Source organism: Pteropus vampyrus, unplaced genomic scaffold, assembly GCF_000151845.1.
Source record: "Pteropus vampyrus isolate Shadow unplaced genomic scaffold, Pvam_2.0 Scaffold36, whole genome shotgun sequence".
Taxonomy (NCBI): Eukaryota; Metazoa; Chordata; class Mammalia; order Chiroptera; family Pteropodidae; genus Pteropus; species Pteropus vampyrus.
In genome coordinates, this window is record NW_011888817.1 from 6088422 (window position 1) to 6109431 (window position 21010).

A 21010-nucleotide genomic window follows, 5' to 3' on the forward strand; every position below is an offset into this window, starting at 1 on the left:
GTTATATTAGCACAGAAATGCGTCTGCTTTTAACATATGTAAACATTACTCAGCTTGTTGTATCACGCATGTGTGGCCGAATGCCACTATTGTTCTCTGACATAAAATTAGCCCATGTGGCCCCCTGGGAGGGGAAGGTGAATAAGAGGTGTGCTCCCCACAATAAAGTTGGTGCCTGCCGTTTCATTCTCATGTCAACTCCTCGTGCATTCTTTCAACTGGATGTCTCACCACCTAAGCCTTCCCTTCTCCATCAGCTCGGAGCTGACACTACCCCTCTAATCTGCCTCTCATGATTTTTCCTTATCCTTCGAATGATAAGGCTGTGCGAGGGCCCTCTTGACACAATAATGGAGGGGTTCTCTCACACTCCCCGCACATTCTTCAAGCTCTGGGTGGTGCCCAAATTCTAGTTCAACAATGCGCCACGTTCAGCGCAGCCTCGCCCCTTCCGTTCCCAGAGGGCAACTCCATGGAAACCAAAACATCACAACTCCAAAGAGGTATCGCGAGAGGCACGGCTGCGACCGCGGCCGGGGAGAGGAGGAGCGAGGGCGGGAACGAAGAGCTAAGTAGGTGGAGTCTGGGCGCTTCCGATGTCGGGGCGGGAGACCGTCACTCTCCCAGCAGCGCCCCCGCGTGACTGCGCTTTACATAATCGAGGCCGCACGCGTCATAAGCGGCGTACTCCAGTCCAGACCGAATCAGAGTTGTCAGAAGCTCCGTGTTCCGCCCTTTCGTGCTTGATGGACGTCGAAATGAACTAGTAAACAGGCGATCAGCACCGCCGCACCCGCCCTGATCGGGCCGCACCCGCCCGCCCGCCCGCCCGCCTGCCTGCTGTAGCCTGCTGCCTTCAGCCTGCAGCCGCCGCCGCCAGGTTGTGTCTCAGACTGTCAGATAAAGCGGCGGGCCGGGCCGGTGGGGTGGAGAGCACGGCCCGGGCCGGACATGGCGGCGCTCTACGCCTGCACCAAGTGCCACCAGCGCTTCCCCTTCGAGGCGCTGTCTCAGGGGCAGCAGCTGTGCAAGGTGCGCGGGCTGGGGCGGCGGCCGGGAGCTGGGACGCTGGAGGCGCGGCCCGGAGCCCCTGGTTCTGCGGGGTCGTCCGGCGGGTCCCCCGGGCAGGGCGTGGCAGGCCTGCCTAGCTGTGGAGCCGCACCGGCCCTGTCGGGTGCTGTTGCGGCACGTTGGGGCGTCCCGGACCCGGTCTAGGCCCCCGCGGCTGGCTTGTCCGGGTGCTTAGCAACCGCGAGGGATTGTACTCGGACCCCGTAAGGTCGGGGTAGGGGACTTTGGGTCCCCTGCTTAGCCTGGACCAGCTGCGTTGGACATCCTTCTTGGGCTGGCTTCCCCGCCACGGGGGTCTGCCTGGTTGCAGGCTGAGGGACCCCGTGCCCCGCCTAGGACTGAACTTTAGAGTTGGGTGCTGCCTGGGAGGAGTGTCTCGAACTCTGGCGCCTTATAGACACTTTTCATTCAGTCTCAGAGTCAGAGGTGGAGAGGCTTTTTAGAAAAGCCCCACAGTCAAGAGCACGAAGCAAAAGGATGATTTTTCAGCATCCAGTTGGTGCCCTGCGATCCTCGTCCTAACCAGCTGTTGATCAGTTTTTACCCCAGATGGTTTAAATTCTTTTTCGTTTAAGTTGCTTCATCTTGCTTTGTCAATTTAAGTGAATAGAAGAGCTGTTTGAGGCACAGTTAAGTTACCAAGCCAGCCTTAAAAATTATATTACAGTAAATATATATGTATTTTAAGGAAGTTTTATATATGTAAACACTAATAATTTTAATCCAGCACGTTAATTTCACAAGTGAACCTGCTGAAAAATCACACAGTGGCAGTGGCAGAATTGGACGAGAATCCAGGGCTTCTGACTCCCAGTCTGAGGCTTATTCATACATACCTTTGTATTACAATTTATGACTACAGCGTAGTTCCATATAAATTCTAACTTAACTCCCACATCAATACAGGGCAGTGATGTCAATATTACAGAGTAAAAAAAAAAAGTTTTAAGTGACTCATTTAAACACAGTGGCTATACTGGGAATGGTACCCAGGCCTATTGAGTATTGAAGGTTGTTTCCATTTCTGACTGCCTTTTAAAATTGTATCCTCATTTCATTTCAGGAATGTCGGATTGCACACCCTGTTGTGAAGTGCACCTACTGTAGGACTGAGTACCAGCAGGAGAGGTATAGTTTTCACTGAGCATGACACAAAGAAACCATGACAGTAAAACATGAGCCTCGTGTTTCAGTATGTTTATATACAGAGCTTGAAGAATTTATAAGCCAAAAGAACATGCTTTTGGAAATGTGACAAAGATGACAGTCCTGATAAAGAGTTTGTTAGTCCTAGTCAAATTTGAAATTCACTTGCCTTTACACTTGCCTTGTGTGAATCTCATTTTAAAAAGTGTGAAAAACAGGTGTGAGTGAACAACATCTTTGGGGGACTTTTCTATAACAGCAAGTGGTTTGTTGGTGTAGTGAGTTCAACTTTTGTAGAACTGCACGTGTAGGTGATAGTGCCTTTTAAGCAGGGTGGGATCTGTTTGCTCACTCATACATGGAAACATACAGAATATACACTAGAAGCTTTATGTTTTAGCTTTTACATTTAAATTTAGGCTCTATCTTGAGTTAATTTTTGTGTGTGGGGTGAGATAATGAAGTTTGACCCTTAATTCACAGCATACATCAAAATGAATTCAAGATGGATCATGGAAATAGTTTTTCTTTGCATGTTTTCTAAGATGTCAGGAACATTTATATATATTGATATATATATATATATCCCACTCCTTCATTAATAAGTAAAAGTATAAACCAAAATGTTTAGCATCACAGAATCACTGTTGCTAATCCTCTTTCTAGAGGTCTTTCAATGTACTTCATTTCTTATACTGCCATTTTAAAATGTCAGAAAGTTGCCCCGGAAAATATTTTGTTTGAATATCTCTTTTTTAAATGTTTTCTACTTCGAGATTTTTCTTTTGTCTCTTTTGACTTTATTGTCACTTTCATAGAAATTGTATGATAAAATAATCACAAAATAACACATAGGCTGGATTTTTGTATGATTTAATTTTTAGCTCCAAAATATTGTTTTAACTGTTCTTGCACATCAAGCACTTGTTTGTATCTTCCTTTGTGAAGGGTTAGACTATTTGAAGATATTCAGTTCAGGCATTTAGGTAATATTATGACCTTTGGATCATTACAAGGTGAAAAGTCATTTTAATTTCTGTCAGTGCTTGGCTATAAGAAAAATTGGAAATATTGACAAAATATTTGGTTATAGTATCTAGTTCCCTGCATCTGGGAATTTCATATACTTTTACCTATACAGGAGAGTATAGACAGAGAAAGGTCAACATGGATAGTATCTCTGATTTTATATTCCAAACGCATACACTTAATCTTTACATCAAATTACTCAGCAATTCATCTGAATTGAGGAGAATTAATTTATTTTCTGCTAGTCCTTTTCAGTCTAAGTATTTTTTTTTGAGAGTCCTCTCCATATCTAATAATTTTACTTAGTGATACTTGGAGATGTCATAATTAAAAATAACTCACTATTTTAAACCAAGCTTCATTTTATCTGAGCTAATAAAATTGATAACCACAAAATAACTAAAAGAGCTATTGGCCAGATACTCAACCTTCATTTAACCAAGTGTCCAGACAATATTTCACCTTGGAACTTAGCAATGAGCACATTCCTAGGCTTAAGGAGGAATCAGTGTTCAGATGTTCCGAGTAAAACAACTTTTTTCTTATAGAAACCTTGTGTCTTTTTCTTCCTTAACAGTAAAACCAATACAATATGCAAGAAGTGTGCTCAGAATGTGCAGTTGTATGGAACGGTAAGTAGGGTTTCTCTGTACCTACCAGTGAGTGCCCAGGTCTCTTGGAACCTTACATTCTGTGGACTATTAATATAATTACCATATTTTTATTAGAAGAACTAGTTATATGTAAATAGTTTATCCTAAAAATTTAGTATTTTTTTTCAAACTTAGCTAATATTTAATATTGAGGAGTTCTGTGTTTATAGTCACTATGTCAGGATTATGATTGTAATTTTCCTGGGAGGCTTCAGTAACTAGTATGGAAAGTGGAGAGGAAAGGTAGAGCCTATGACTTGATCCCATTGTTTGGTACAGTTCACTGTTCATTTTGATGAATGATTTTTTTTTCCTCTCAGTGTTAGGGTTCAGGATACTATGTTCTTTAAGATACTTCTCCCTACATGTTTATATACTGATAATGGCAAAGGGGCCTTTTCAGCAATTTGGAAGCATTTGCTGGTTTCTCCAAAGAACTGGTTCTATTGAATTTCTCATAAAAGTTCCAGCATATACATTAATGGGTTTTCGTTATTTGTTTCTTTATTGTTAAAATTAATAGTCTTCCACATGAAAACACTTTATATAGTGTTAGGAACTGGATTTCACTTGATAAATAAAAAAGGAAATTTATGAAATTGGGAATACATTTTTACCATGACTAGTGGACTATGTAATAGGAATCATTGCTTTAACAAAGGCATTGGTATTTTATAATATACTTACTTGACCCTTTTTTTTTTTCTAATTAAGCCCAAACCTTGTCAGTATTGCAATATAATTGCAGCATTTATTGGCAACAAATGCCAGCGCTGCACAAATTCAGAGAAGAAGTATGGACCACCATATTCTTGTGAACAGTGCAAGCAGCAGTGTGCATTTGACAGGAAAGATGACAGAAAGAAGGTAAATCTCTGTTTTTCTTGAGTTTTTTTTTCTTTCAGAGAAATTAAGGCGGGCCAATTGTGTTAAAAAGGTATGTATATTTATAACAGAAAGATTTCTCACTTCCTCTCCTAGTTCTGTTATTGACTTGAAGAAGATATTCAGTCTTTGTTTTCTTCATTTATCATATGTAGACTATTGTATCTAATAGCTCATGAGTTAGTATTTCATGAGAATCTGAATTATAGTGATCAGTATCCCACATAAATGAAGTGGTGTTGGCAGAATTCTTTAGAACTCTGTAAAAGAGAGATTGTAATTTAGCAAGATAGAATCGTATTCCAAGTTTTTCCATCTGGCTCTTTAAATATTTCTATTTGTCAAAATTAAAGACCACAAGAAGATGACATAGAGGAAAGCTCTGTGTGAAATGATGGTATCTTGGTGGAATCAAAATGGTTCATATTTGTTCTGTTTAAAGCCCTCCAGTGGGTTCCAGCTGCACTTAGAATAAAATCCAAACTCCTTCCATGGCCTGCATGACCCATACCTGACTCTTGGTCTCATCTGCCATCACATTCCTCACTTCTTACCTTGTTCCAGCCACATTGTCCACCTTTCAGTCCTTCAGACATGCTGGTCTCATTCCCACCTTTGCGTGGGCTTTCCTTTTGCCTAATATAGCCTTCTTCAGAGTGTCTTAACTGGTTTCTCATGTCACGTCTCAACTCAGATGTCACCTCTATACAGAGACCTTTTACTAACTCCCTCAGTCACTCTATCATTTTACCCTGTTTTATTTGTCTTCATAGCATGTAACATTATGAGAGATTATCTTGTTTATTTGCTTACGTGTTTATCCACCTCTACTAGAATATGAGCTCTTTGTCCATCTTGTTCTCTGCTATATTTCTAGCAGTTTGGCACACAATAGGTGCTCAATAAATATATGTATTTTTTTAGATTGATAAGAGTCATACTTTCTTGAAAACTACCTTCTCTCCCTTCTCTGACATGTCCAAAATATTAATCTGAAATATATTTTCCAGCTTATTGTTATTTATTGAGAAAAATTATGGTTTTCATTTTCTACTTTTTTTTTAAAGTGACTGAACTGATTGTTTCATATATCTTTTATTGAGGTATAATTGACATACAATGTTATATAAGTTTCAGGCATATAACATAATGGTTTGATATTTGTATAGATTGCGAAATGATCACAATAAGTCTAACCTTCATCACCATACATAGTTACAGAATTTTTTTTCTTATGATGAGAACTTTTAAGATCTAGTCTCTTAGCACTTTTCAAATGTGCACTACAGTATTATTAACTATAGTCACCATACTGTACATTACATCCCCATGACTTATTTTATAACTGAAAGTTCGTGCCTTTTGACTTTACCCATTTCTCCTACTTCCCACCTCTGGCAACCGATGATCTATTCTCTTCAATAAATATTTTTTGAATGAAAGAATTTGGTACAGAAACTCTGAGTACTTTTTCAGTACTCAGAGGTACTTTTCAAAGATGCTTAAGCTCCAAAGAGCTGGCTCTTACTGCCAGATTCATTGATTTACAATGGGAGGATATAACTTTCCAGTTACCAGAATGCTCCTGTCTGCCAACCAAGGTACCTCTTCCCTGAATCAAGATACTGGAGAAGCTGAATTAGTAATCAGGAGGTAGCATATAATAATAGTTGGGGTACAAGCTTTGCAGTCTCCCAGACCTCGGCTAGCTGGATGGTCCTGGGCGAGTTCTCTGGTTATGCATCAATTTTATCATCTTTCCAGTGGGAATGACAGTAGCTAGTTCACAAGGACATAGGGAGATTTAATTGAGATGGGTATATAAAACACTTAATTTTGAGCCTAGCAGATAATATAACTCAATTAATGGTACCTATATATTCTTAATTAGATTACACTAGAATTCATTAAGTTTCTACTTTCTTAGTTATAATCCTACCTTAAGAGTTTGGAAATTTTGAGGCATCCTTAATCACATGTTCATAAACTTTATGAGGGCTAAACTTGGGGATTGAGGGTGGTGATCTGGACTCAGAATGCCTGGGTTGAAATCTTGGTCTGTCACTTATTTGTTTTCTGATTTTGGGCAAGTTAATCTATCATTTCCTCATTTTTCTCATTTGTAAATGAGGCTGATCAGATCTCAATGTCATGAAAGTTTTGTTCTGTGTAAAGCCCTTGGAAAGGAATCTGGTGTTTAATAAGTACTTAGTGTTATTTATGATAATTTCTTTTTGATACTTTAATTCTCAGAGGGTAATTTTATATTTTTAAAGTTTATTTTTAAAAGAGAAATCTTTAAATAAAGTGTCCTGTGGTTTGGTGTGCTATTTTTTTTGTTCAGTGGGGTTGCCTTGTTTTCAAACCCTTCTTCAGTGAAGAAAGCTCTTTTCTGAGCAAGGTCTTCCAGAGTGTTTTAAAATCAGGCCTTCAGGCCATATCCCATAACCTTGAAATGAACCAGCTTGAAGTTGGGTTTTAAAATTCATTTATACATTCATTAACAAATAATTAAATGCTTATCATGTATCAAACACTGTTATAAGTATTGGAAATATACTAATGAACTAAATATAAAAGACCTTATTCTCACAGAGCTTATATTCATGTGTATGAGAGAGAGGCAGGTGAGAGCAAACAAGGAAATAAGTAAACATAAATATTAGATGTAAGTGCTATAAAGAAATAGAATATATTGTAGAGAGTGACTGGGAATTGGACAATCAGGAGGACCTCTAGGGAGTTACATTTGAGCTGAAGATCGCAGTCATGGTGTCTCTGGAGGGCAAAGATTCCATAAAGAAGGATCAGCCATGAAAAGACCCTGAGGCAAGAGTGAGCTCGGCACATGAGAAGAACAGAAGGTAGAGTGAACATAAGAAAGAAAAAGGGAATGAGGTTATAGAGGCAGGTAAGACCTACATTTAGGTCAACATAGGCCGTGGTAAAAAGTTTGGATTTTATACTAGATAGAATGAGAAACCCTTGGGTTTTAAGGAGAGTTGAGATATAATCAGATTTATATTTAAGAAGCCCTCTTTGGCAGTTAGGTGAAAATGGTTTATAAGGACTTAAGAGGGGAATTACAGTGCTTATTCGGGTAGCTCTTGGAGTTGTGAGAGAGAATGGCTTTATTTGGATGGAAGCAGTGAAGTTGGAAAGCAGTGGATAAATTCAGACTGATGGCCTTGCTAATGGGTTGGAGGGATGGGGTGCAAAGAGGATTTTGCTAACAAGATAAAAATACTTCAGATAAATAATGATATGACCTACCCATGTTCAAGATGGGGCACAAGATCTAATTTCAGGAACAAGACATGAAGATGAAACTTCCATAAAATATCAGCACACTTCCTCCCACTCTGAGTAATTCCGACCAGCTCTGCTGCTTTGCTACATGCACCAAGCTGCCCCACAAACGATTTTACAGCCTAAGTGCTGCACAGAGGCACCCAAACTTCAGAGGATTTTGGAGGCCCTGTGCCCTGCTCCCTGGTGCTGAGCTGCTTCTGGCCAAAAAGATCAACTTTTTCTAATTCAAAGTGCCATGGTAGGCCACCTTCAGGGACTAGAGCCCTGAAAACTACTTGCACATTGGTCTTTTCCTGGAGCCATTCTGTCTGAGAAAAGATATCCAGCATACCATTTTGAGCCATTTATAAGGTATTAAAACTGAAGTGTAAATTTTATATTTCATCTTCTGTCTTCTTTTCTCCCTGCTGAATTTTCCTTAATGAGCACCATGGCGATATTTGTGCCTTTTGAAATTCTTATGAGAACTTTGCTCCGGTCTGTGATTGTTAAGTTGAATAAAAACGAAACAAAAAGGTACATAAAATTAGCAGCTTATATTTATCAAGCAATTTTTATGTGTCTGGCACCATGCTTTACCTGTATTATGTCACTAATCCTTCCGACAACCCTCTGAAGTAGGTTCTATTATCCCCCATTTTAAAGATGAAGAAATTGAGCCTGAGAGAGTGCCAGTGACTTGCCTAAGTTCTCACAGCTTGTAAATGGTAGAGCTGGACTTAGCTCAGAGGTTCTAGCTCCCAGTACCTGTGTTCTGTAGTACTCATGCACTATGTTCCCTCTTTTTTATCTTTGTCTTCTGTCTTTCAGGTAGATGGGAAATTGCTGTGCTGGCTGTGCACACTTTCATACAAACGGGTCCTTCAGAAGACCAAAGAGCAGAGGAAGCACCTGAGCAGCTCTTCCCGTGCCAGCCACCAGGAGAAGGAGCAGTACAGTCGACTGAGTGGTGGCAGCCATTATAACAGGTAACCCCCAGATGCATAAGATGGGACTAGAGATGCTGGTAGATCAGATGTAATGCTCGTACAATTAGCCATAGAAGATACCATTTTGTAAAAATTTTTCTGTTCTTTTCTCTCTAGTTACTAGCCTATAGGAGAAATCTCCTTTATTATACTTTATAATTTATGTCTTTTCCAAGAGCTGGGGAGACTTCCATAAGGGGTCAGAATTTCCTGACTTGATTTGTATTGTGTCTGAAAAGTTTGTGGAACTTACTCACATGTAATGTTCTCATCCTTAGACTGGATTATCTCCTAGAAGATTGGACATTTTACTTTCTGAAGGATGTAGCTTTTTTATGCATGTTTGGCCAGGTGGTTGATGTTGTAAGTTCATCTTGGTGGGATCCAGTCAAAGAGATGTCTTTTCATTGTTGTCTTAAGCTTCCTTTCATGGTATTGTTAAGAGTTTTGGCTCTGCATTGAATCCTGCCTTTGCCAGGTTCTCTCTTGGGATTTTGGGCAAGTTTTTTCATCTGTAAAATGAAGGAAATAATAGTATTACCTCATGGAGTTGTTGTGAAGATAAATTATGTAATACATGCATAGTGATTAGTTTTATAACTGGTATATAGGAAGCATTCAGTACATTTTATTTACTCTTTGTTATTTGTATCATTATGATTTATTTTGTTCATCTAGCAAACATTATTAAGTACTCTCATGAACCACAGATTCAGCCAGGAATGCAGAGATGAATAAAAGAATCACGCTGCTCACCAAAAGTATCGGTCTGATAGGGAAGATTGACCCTACCTGTAATCAGATCATTGTAGTGTAATTTGGTGGAAACATGAAAATGTTAATTCCACAGTGGAAACATCGAGGTCCAGGCATGAGAGGCAGTAGTAATTAACTGCCTTAGGAAGTCAGGAAAGGAAGTCTCAGAAAAGAGCTTGTGTTGCAGCTGGATCTTAGGATAAGTCAGAATCGTTGGATAAGGAATAGGCAGAGGCATCCTAGGCTGAGGGAACAGCATTTGCAAAAACATAGAGGACATGAAACCATACCAAACTCTGGGGAATTCCAAGTCCTTTTTTGTTGCTGGAGCTTATGACTGGGAGCTGGGGAATGAGAGGAAAAGGGATTCCGTAGACTTGGTGAGAAGCATGAGTTTGATATTGGCATCAGTAAAAAAATTTAACCCTGATTATTATGGAGAAAGCTCTGGAGGAAAAAGAGACTAGGGGCTAGTGAAGAAGCGTTTTTTGTAAGAGTCCAAGTAAGCGATGTTAACATGAGAACCTCACTGAGGCAGTGACACTGAAGATCAAAGAAACAGATTCAGGAATAGACTTTGGAGGGAGAATTAGATAATATGATGAACAGATAGATGGTCAGAAGCTGGATGAGTAAAGGATAATTCTCAGGTTTCTTACTTTGGTGAATAGCTATATCCTTAACTTAGAATATAGGAAGGAGAGAAGAGAAGTTCAATTTTGAAAAGTTGAGTTTGAAGCATCAAGAATTATTTAATGGGAGCTTTGCCTAGAACTCAGGAGAGAATTTTGGACATGAGCCATTGGAAGCACATGAGAGTCAGTGGGAATAAAGGTTATTTTAAAATGCAAAGTCCTGTGGCCCCACCCAGAGTTTAATTTAGTAGGATCTAGGATAGAGTCCTGGAATATGTATCGTTTTATAAACATCCCAAATGATTCTGATGTAGGTGATCTGAGGAACATTATTTTCAACCGATATGATCAGTAGTTATTGAAACCATTCTCTTAGATGGAGGATAAGAACATAACTCAAGAAGCACTCAAGAAGGACAGGGTGAATATTTGCAAACCATATATCTGATAAAATGTTAATATCCAAAAACATAAAGAACTCATACAATTCAATAGCAAAAAAAAAAAAGGTAAATAATCCAATTAAAAAATCCGTAAAGGACCCAAATAGACATTTTCCCAAAGAAGACATACAGATGGCCAATAGATACATGAAAAGGTGCTAAAAACATCACTAATCATCAGGGAAGTATGAATCAAAACCACAATGAGATATCACCACAATAATAGGATGGCTGTTATTAAAAAGACAAGAGGCAGCAAATGTTGGCCAAGTTGTAGAGAAAGGAGAACTCATATACACTGTGAATAGGGCTGTAAATTGGTACAGCCATTGTGGACAACAGTATGGTAGTTTCCCCCCAAATTAAAAAAAGAACTACCCTGTGATCCAGCAGCAATAGCCAAGATGTGGAAACAACCTAAATGTTCTTCGATAGATGAATAGATAAAGAAAATGTGGTATATATACACAATGGAATATTATTCGACCATTAAAAAGGAGGGGAATCCTGCCATTTGTGACAACATGGATGAACCTGGAGGGCATCATTCTAAATGAAATGAGTCAGAAAGACAAATACTGTATGGTATCACTTTTATGTGGAATATTTTTTTAAAAACTGATTTCATAGAAACAAAAAGAATGTTGGTTGCCAGGTGCTGGTGGAGGGGGAAATGAGAAAATGTAGGTCAAAGGAAATATATATTCAGTTATAAGAACTGGGGATCTAGTGTATTGTAGAGTACTATAATTAGCATGGTATTATGTACCTGAAAGCTGCTTAGAGTAAATTTTAAGCATTTTCACCATAAAAAAATAAGAGTTAACCACATGAGGTTATGAACATGTTAATTATCTTGATCTTAGTAGTTGTTTTATCATGTGTATATATGTTAAAACATCACATTGTACACATTACATACATACAATTATATTTGTCAGTCATTCCTCAGTAAAGTTGGGAGGGAGGAGGATGGCATGGTCAGTGGTATCAAATACAGAAAAGATGTCAAATAAGAAAGGGTCCGAAGTATCCTTTAGACTTAGCAATTAAACATTTATTAACGTGAAAGGGTTGCATACCAGTTTTAGAAGGTCCACTTATTAGGGCTAAAACTGATTTTTAGAGTTGTCACGGAACTCAGACTCCAGGAGATTCACAGAGATGGAGTGAAGAAGAACTGGACTAGGAGTTCAAATATGTCAACCTGGTGTCTGATCTTGGCTTTACTATTAACTAGCTGTATATCCTTGGGTAGATCAGTTAGCATTGAAGAGCCTCAGTTTCTGCAAAGTAGAAATAATACCTTGTATATACTTCACAGATTAATGAGGCATGTAAAACATTGAATGTAAAAGTACTTTTTAAACTGTAAGATAGATTATACTTAATATTGACATTTTATTGACTCTGTTCTCAGAATTATTAATAAGGCATGTAATATTTAATTAAGGCTAAGAATTTTAAGGGTCTTTGGAAAGAAATCACCCATGCATCCAGGATCTATGAAATCAACACCTTGGTGGATTTTAATAATCAAGAATAAATAGCTTTTGCATAGAAGAGCTATGATATTACATTCGTCCCATTTGACACTTTCATTGGGATGTTTTATTTATCTTTGATTTCTAATGTGTGTATCTCTGTTTTTGTCGTTAAAAGCCAGAAAACACTTTCTACGTCTTCAATTCAAAATGAAATTCCAAAGAAAAAATCCAAGTTTGAGTCAGTCACAACCAATGGAGACAGGTGAGTTGTTTGAAGTACATATGCAGTTCCTGAAACAGTAATACATTTTAGGGCGTGCTTTGGAACTAGTCTCTGGTTGTCAGTGAACCTCTTAGGGGCACTATGCTAGCCACTTGATATCTTATAAACAAGCAATACTGTTATTTTTTTATAATTCTAATCTTGTCTTTACAAGATAAGAACATGTTATTAGATTTAATAACAATCAAATTCTGCAGTCCACAAATAACTCCACACTAATTCTAAGAAGTCAATAGTTGGCTGCTTTTCATTGTATTCTGTGCCTGTACATAGCCTCCTCCAAGCAAGGCAAGGGTCAGTCTTGAGGGGCAGAGCAGAGGCAAATTGGAGTTAAGGCAGTATTGCTCAGTCCGAAGGCTGATCCATGCTTCCTTAACCTACAGAAAGACAGCCCAATGCAGATGCTGGATTAGGAGAGAGTGAGATTCATTTAAATATTTTTATTTTATTTTAAGCCTGTCTAAATGCATATTTTTATTTTTTTTTTCATCTCTCCTTCTCAGCAATGCTTCTTATGAGCTGCTTTGTCCTAATACCCGGAGTGTCTCGTCTGTGTTGGTACAGTGGATTGCTTCCCAGCAGAGTCTTGGGGCCAACCACTTTTTTGTTCCTCCAGGGCCCAGCATCCTGAAGTGAGACCACCTAACACATTCTTCCCTAGAATCATTGGAATCATTTCCATTCTGAAAATGCCCAATCTCAATTTTCCCTCCTAGTCAGTGGTGGGTTCGGGAGCAGACCAGCTTATAAGTTACCAGGGCTGAATTTTGTTTATTTAGGGAGGTATAGAATCTGTAAAGTTTACTCTTTCCTGTTACCTTCTTCATTAACTTGATTTCACACTCTGCAAAGGTGTCTTTTTGACAATTAGTATCACTGATTTTAAACTTTTTAAATTGAACCTTCTGGAAATGCTTAACTTAGATATTCAGATTACAGGGAGCAAGGAACCATAAAGCCCATCTTTCTGGTCAGCTTTACTATTCTCTGAGCAACTAGTCTGGCCAGTCTTAAAAAAGCGGATGTGGCACAGATTGTCCCATCATCTCTGCCAGGTGCATGATTCTACAAAACTACCTCAAGGAGTGAACCTTTCGGAATGCCCTGTTTTATAAAGGCCTAAGCAAAGATCCACACAGCCTTTAGATTCATTATTTCTGTTTTGTGTTCACTTATGACCCAGGCTACGTTTGAATGACTTGGAAAAAGCTCATTCATATTCTTTAGTTTAACCAACCCGTCCTTAAAGCTTACCTTCTTTTAGCTTATTTTGTTCTTGAGATACTACAGCTATTCTTGCTGTCCATTACTATGTACGGACAGCAAAAAACTTAAGCTTTCTGTTCAGAGTGTTTTATTGCATCTGGTCACCAGCAGTGATTGTTTTCCTCAAGTAGGATGCTGGTCTTTAAAACTTAGGTACATAGCCTTTCATAATGTCCTCCGAAAAAGATCTTTTTCTTGAAATGCACATGCTAATTTAAAAAAATAATTTCCCCTAATAACTTGAAAATGTGGAAGATTTTTCTGCTGCTACAAAAATTATTTTCATACGTATACAAGTTCCACTTGAATGTTCCTGCATTAGCATCTTAACAGCCTGTTCCATGAGTTTGCATTTCTCTCTTTCAAATATTCATAGCACAAGGTAAATTACATTTTCTTTCTTTTTGTTTTTTTTTCTTTCCTTTCTTTCACTTTGAAACATTCTGACAGCCTTTGTTTTTTTGTCAGTCCTTTTTTAATGTCATGTGAACCAAACCTTTTTTTTCTAAATATCTATTTTCAATTCAGTTCTATACCAAATGTTACCATGCTCGTTTCTGAACAATCTATTGTTGTAACTGCCTCCCAGTTTTTAATTAATTACAATCCACTTTCCTGGCTCCACTTTTAAAATATTCACCTACCTTTAAATTTGTGTTCTTATACCTTAGTTTTTATCCCCTCGTGTCTTCTGCAGGTTGATCTCTAACAGTTTCCATTAACCTTTCTATACTACATTCTTTTCTCATTTATTTTTTAAACATTGAAGCATATTTGAGTATTTTTTCTCCTTTTTCTTTATTCATTAGTCTTCCATGTTGTACAGAGAGAATGCATTACTTTAGTTTTTTTTAAATAAAACCATTTTAAAACCATTTACCTAATGGTTTTATACTTATAAAACACTTTATTTTGTTTATTTGTTGTTTATTTATTTTAGTATCCTGTAGAATTCAGAGCCTCCCTCATATTTTCTAATTTGTTGAAATTGTAACAAAAAGTTTTCAATTTGAGGAAAATCCATGTTCATTTCTTACTTTCCTTCCCTGAGAAAATAGATCACCTACTTTTTGATCATGTTTGTTTATTGTTCTATTGGCAATTAAAAGCACTCTCAACAGTGGGTGACACCTAGCTACACCTTGTGGTTTATTATTTCTAAAGGATATTCTTTTCTTTGTAGTTTTATTTCTCTATTTTTTTCCTCTCCATTTTCCATGCAGCTTTTCCCCAGACCTGGCTCTAGACTCACCAGGCACTGACCACTTTGTCATCATTGCCCAACTTAAGGAAGAAGTGGCCACTCTGAAGAAGATGCTGCATCAAAAGGATCAAATGATTTTAGAGAAAGAGAAAAAGGTATGGTGTAGTTAATGCCTCTCAGGCCAGAATGATGCGAGGGTAAGATATGTGGGATAGGGCGTGATGCTAATAACTCTATTTAACTGATATTTGTTGGGTACTTACCATTGATGCTTTGAGAGAGATCCAGTGGCAAGGTTGGGAGATCCTGGGGAGAGGCTTGCTGTCTGCCAAGATGACTCATGGCACTGTATTACTGTAATGAATCTATACTTCAGTCTAGTGGGTTTAGAAAGTTGATTTTTCTCAGCGTTTGGAGGGAGCTTCCACTTCTTAGGGAGAACTCATGTTAACCAAGCTTACAGAGATAATGTATAAAACTACCATGCTCCCTCATAATTCACAGTGGGGCACATAACTGAGTACTATTCTTCTCAGCATGAGCTTCCTTGGAAGGTTGTAATCAGAAAGTGCTGAATGAGCAATGAGTTGGGACAAGAGGAGGTAGTTGTGTAATTGGAATTTTTAATGCTCTCAGGCTAAGAGAACCTGATGCCTCCATCTCTATTATTGGGATGGCCATGTCTGTGGGACAGTAATACTGAAAATATGTGGGCCAGGTCTCCCTCTTCCCTGGACAATGTTCAGGTAGGCCTTCCTTCATGGCTCTTGTGTCACTTCGCTTCCATTGCTGACAACTTCCTTCCTGAGTGACCCACCCTTTAAACATGTTACTATCTTCAGTAAAGTCTTATTCTGGTCTAAGAGTCATCTTCCCTCCTTAAGGGAACTTTTTATATCCTTGTTCTGACTCATTTCTAGTATTTTTATTTTCAAATTCTTAGTATCTCATGTTTGCCTTAATATATTAATAATTATAATAATAATAGCTGATTTCTATTGGATGTGTACTGCGTGCCTGACTCTATTATTCTAAGTGCTTTATATATTAACTTATTTATCCTCATAACAACCCTTCTAGGTAGGAATTATTATTATCATCATTTCACAAATGCAGAGTGCCTCCAATATTTTTCCTCTTAGAGTTCCAATCTCTTCAACTAGCTGTTTTTTTCTGAGGCAGTATGTTGTCTCGTGCCAAGTTTGGAATGCTGTGATTCATTCCAAAGGCTAACAGACATATATTACATTAAAACCTTCGCACACGTTCTTTCAGTCTAAACAGATGAGGAAAGGGACCCAAAGAAATTATATGATGTGTATAATTCACACAACTAAGAAATGCAGAACAAAGGAATGAACTCAAGTTCTTCTGACTATACCATTCTTTCTACTGTACTATGCTTTCTTCTTTCATTGAGGCGGAGATTCATGGGAGGAGACCAATATTCTTTTTTTTTTTCTTTTTTTTTTTTTTTTTTTTTTTTTTATGCCTACAGCACCCAGTCTTTCTAGGTGGTCTCCCATCCAAGTACTAACCGGGCCCAACCCTGCTTAGCTTCCAAGATCAGATGAGATCGGGCGTGTTCAGGGAGGCATGACCATAGATAAGACCAGTATTCTTTCCACTTTATTACATGACTGTCAGGTGAAAGCAGACCCATGTATATTTTCTTCATGCACTAGAGCAGAATGGCAATAAAAAGATATTTGCAAAATAGAGACAAAACGAACACTTATTTCTACTGCTTTGCAAAGTTAGGGTCTTAAAAGGACAAAAAACAAATAGATTGTTCCCTATAACTTTGAAGATCATGGTCATATTCGTTGGCTTGGAACGCAGGCTCTTTTGTGCCCTGCTTGCCTATCTCTAGCCTCATCTCCTGCCAGTTTCCATGCCCATCAGTCATCTGAACAAGCTCTCAGTTGTCTTGTACTCTCTGCCTATGCCCATGCTGTTCCCTTTGCTTGGTTGCCTTTCTCCTTCCTTCATCTTCCAATTGCTGCTTGTGCCTCAAAACTCAGCTCACATCTCATTTCTGATTTATTTCTTTTCTGTGCTCCTTGAATAGCATAGTCAATAGAAGAAGGCCTGGGGTTTGAATTCTAGCTCTGCCACTTGCTAACATGTATGATCTTGGCCATGTTACTTAACCTTTTTAAGCCTTGGTTTTCCCATCTATAAAATGGGAAAAATGATATTATCCCACACAGGGTTATCATAGTAATTGAATGAAGTAATATAATCATTTTGCCTGGAACAGGGTAAAAAAATTCAGTAAATGACAGCAGCAGTTATTCTCATGGTTTCTCTCAAACCATCAGTCAAATTGCATCATAATCACTGATTTATTTGGAAGTAGGTATTTGGAGGTATACATTAAATCTTTAAAACCTGCTAATGGTTAAGTATCAGAAATATTACTTCAGGATTTTGTGTAATTTTCAGGAAATCTTTAGAAAAAAATAGGATATGGAATTCCCCAGCTTTGATTTAGGTGTGGATCTTCAGGACAGCCCTGGATTTCATAAACCATTTAACTCTCTGATACCAAAACATTTTCCATTGCACAGAAATTTCTTCTGGTCACTCTGCCTTTTTCACCTCAGATCACAGAATTGAAGGCTGATTTTCAATACCAAGAATCTCAGATGAGAGCCAAAATGAACCAAATGGAGAAAACCCACAAAGAAGTCACAGAACAATTGCAGGTGACTCCGATTATTTTATGTGGTAACTCATGTGTATTTAGCTGATTCTTTTTAAGTGATCATCTCTTAGATTGTTTTTCTCAAAGTATTGACAAATCACATTAATCTACATTATAGATATCTTTTATTGTTTCACTCTTGGGTGTATTCTGATCTTTTCTCCTCAATAACAGTAAAATTAATAAATGTGTTCTTTGATTTTGGATAAATCAGATGTGATTCCAAATGTCTGAATCAAATTCTGTGTATCCAGTGCATTAAAGCACTCCATTGTTTGTTTGTGTTGCACAAAGCATCCTTTTATAACAGTGAATCCCAGGAGATTGAAGTACACTGATTAACCTCCAGCGAATACTTTTTTCCCTCTGAACATGGCCCTAGAGTTTTCTGTTAGTTTCTACCTCTGGAATTTGTTCATATCTTCCTGACCCTCTACATTGTCCACTTAGCATCTGCATGAAAAACATATCCTATCCTGTTAAAACGTCCTTCTTGCACTGTTTTTTTTTTTTTAAAGGCCAAAAACAGAGAGCTCCTGAAGCAAGCAGCTGCCTTGTCCAAGAGCAAGAAGTCTGAGAAGTCAGGAGCTATAACCTCTCCGTGAGAGACCACAAGGAGGCTCCCAGCAACAGCAAATGGATTCCTGGGTTAGGGTTGGCAACGTGGCTGTTCCCTGGGAACTGCAAGCTTTCTTAAGAAATTTCTATTTTATTACAGTTCTCCTTTGTGTGATTGCAGTGGGCTGAATGGAAACACCTGGTTTGTGCTGTGTTATGACTGCATGCTTGAATGTTTGGGGTTTTAAGCTCTCTGGCTTTCTTACTCTCTCATGCTCCCAGTTCTCTCTTCTCCCCTGTCCCCCACCTTCTCCCAGTACTATTAGCTTTGTCTCTCTCTCAGTACTATTTTTTCCTTCTTTTTTGTTTTTTGTGGTGGTCACTGCTCAGTGTTATGTGCAGAATGATTTTTTTGGGTCCATCACTGCATCCTGCCATACCCATGAGCAAATAGTTCAGCATTAATTCCATATCACTGCCACCCTCTGAACTTTGAAAACTGCCACCTTAAGATTTCATACAATGGATGAGGCTTTCTCTCTCCAATAAACCTTTTGCTTCAGGTTATACTCTTGGGTTTTTTTCCAGGTATATTATGTATGAACTTTGTACTATGAAGCCAGAGTTTTATTTATTTTTTAAAAAAAGAAACTTTCTTGATAAAGGAATAATGGTAGCCTAGCTTGTTCTTCTTGTAAAAGTGATGCCTCTTAAAAAAAAAAAGTCCTACTCTAGCTTTTAGTAAAAGAATCAAATCTTCTCTTTCTTGTTACCTTGGAGTCTTAAAAACTGATTATTAAGGTGAAACAATTCAATGCATACGTATGGAGTTAAGTGCCTTTTGGAGAGTTTATTGGAAGAGCATTGAAGAAGATACTTAAGGGAGGTAGCGAAGATTTGAACAGTCTGTCTTTATACATAAGGGCAGAAAGAAAGGTTGTCCAGGTTGTACTGGACACTTTCCTTCCCCACCCCTTTCCTAATTGTTTTATGTGACTGATTTTAAATTCTTACACTGCCACTTCTTTTTTGAAAAAATACCCTTTACTTGCTTACATCAATTGTCATACTGGGCCATTGTCAGAGAACATTTTTTTAAACATGAGCACATTCAAAATAGGATAATATTTGAACTACAGAGCATTTGGGGTGGGGGAGTGGTCAGCACAAGCTGCTCAAGTATGAACTCTGAGTCTCATTTGATGAGATTATATTACTGTACCTTGTCCCCACTCCCCTCACCCACCCCAGTCTGGACACTCCCTGTTTTTAATTGAAATGTATTGAAAACAGGTGCTTCAAGAAGCAGCTTGGCCTTAGCCAGAATTGTTTGTGTCCTGTCTTCCCTTCTTGACCCAGTAGGCACATGGAGTTACTTTTTTAGGAGAGAGTATAAATTTGCATTTCTAACCATACTCTCAGGTCCTCTATGTGATGTTTGTGAAAGAAATTAGAGCTGTGTAGTGTGCCATGAAACAGTAAAACCAATTACCGTGGAATCATTAATCAGGAAGGTATTCAAGTTAGAGGTAATCATGAGGGCAGATGACATTTGTGCCTCAATCTACCAAAATTGTAGCAGTAAGCTTAACTTGCTAGGCATTTCCTAGGAGTAAATGCTTATAAATTGTGATAGCATTCTCACAAGTGGAGCCATGCACTTAATGGGACAGAGATGTGGAAATGGGTGGCTGGCTTCCTTCTGATAAGAGAAACAATGGACCATGTTGCTTCTGTATCATTTTAGTAGGGGATGTAATTTTCCCTTGTAAGCAAGGGAAAGGTCAGTGCTAAACAGTTTTATAACCTTTTGAATGAGAAGCTTTTAGGTAAAGACAAACTGTCAGATAATATTTTTCAGATGCATATACATTGACTGTGGGGAAAAGAGTGAAAGAAGTTACAGTCATGGTTTTTGTTTTTTTTTAATTTTAAAGACTTGAGAAATTCTGTTACATGAAGTGACAATATAAAAACACATATTTAGTTTTATACTAAATCTTTTTTTAAGGTCCTGGCATTTAATATAAAGCAAATCCATGCATTTTCTAACTTTCCACAAGTTCTAAAAAGGGAAGGAAGAAACCTCTGTCTTGAAATTTTGGTTTTTAAAAATCATGACACTGTTTTACCATGATATCGAGTAGCTAACTTTTGGTAACACCTTTTGTTTATTTGTATGTTTGTAATAATGGACATTTTAAAACATAGGAATGTTTCGGTTTGTACAGACTTTGACAAATGTGTGTTAATAAAAATTCATATTGACTCAAGTATAATTGTTGGTGGGATTTTTTTCTCATTTATTTCTTGCTGGTTCACAAATAAACATATCCTGTTATTTTCTTCAACCCAGAATGCAGTCAGTTTGTCTTGTTTGTTGACTTAAAAAATTAAAAGCCTAACTGTGCTAATAGGGAGTTTTATGTTCATGCGAGAATAAACTGATTCTTCTGTGGTTTTATTTATGCAATTTAAGTGCTTGCTTTGTTATAAGTGCCGTGCTAGGCAGTAAGGATACAGCAGTGAAGAAAAAAAAGTTACTGTCATGGGGCTTCCATTTGGTGGAATATTAGACAACACCATTGTTTCTCGATTTTATAT

At 38.1% G+C, this 21010-nt stretch overlaps 1 protein-coding gene and 1 pseudogene across 2 annotated transcripts; one reads left to right on the plus strand and one right to left on the minus strand.

The window, feature by feature from the left end:
• Positions 1 to 803: 803 nt before the first annotated feature.
• FAM76A (family with sequence similarity 76 member A) lies at positions 804 to 20685 on the plus strand. 2 transcript variants are annotated; one of them, XM_023529205.1, is made up of 10 exons: positions 804 to 1032; positions 2135 to 2199; positions 3824 to 3878; positions 4614 to 4766; positions 8907 to 9064; positions 12561 to 12647; positions 13172 to 13300; positions 15158 to 15293; positions 17748 to 17849; positions 18367 to 20685. In XM_023529205.1, exons 1-10 carry the CDS (start codon positions 952 to 954, stop codon positions 18451 to 18453), a joined length of 1053 nt encoding a protein of 350 aa, XP_023384973.1. In that variant the 5' UTR covers positions 804 to 951; the 3' UTR covers positions 18454 to 20685. The 2 variants fall into 2 exon arrangements, with proteins under 2 accessions (XP_023384973.1, XP_011356013.1); XM_011357711.2 differs by lacking the exon at positions 13172 to 13300 and having other exon boundaries at positions 808 to 1032.
• Positions 16628 to 16746, minus strand: LOC111738321 (annotated as a pseudogene).
• Positions 20686 to 21010: the final 325 nt, after the last annotated feature.

Excerpts from the sequence above, each read along its gene's own strand:
- FAM76A (XM_023529205.1), top strand. The coding sequence starts at position 952 with ATGGCGGCGCTCTACGCCTGCACCAAGTGCCACCAGCGCTTCCCCTTC. Across the intron at positions 3,879-4,613 it reads ATGTGCAGTTGTATGGAACG|CCCAAACCTTGTCAGTATTG; the intron begins GTAAGTAGGGTT and ends TTTCTAATTAAG. Across the intron at positions 12,648-13,171 it reads GTCACAACCAATGGAGACAG|CAATGCTTCTTATGAGCTGC; the intron begins GTGAGTTGTTTG and ends TCTCCTTCTCAG.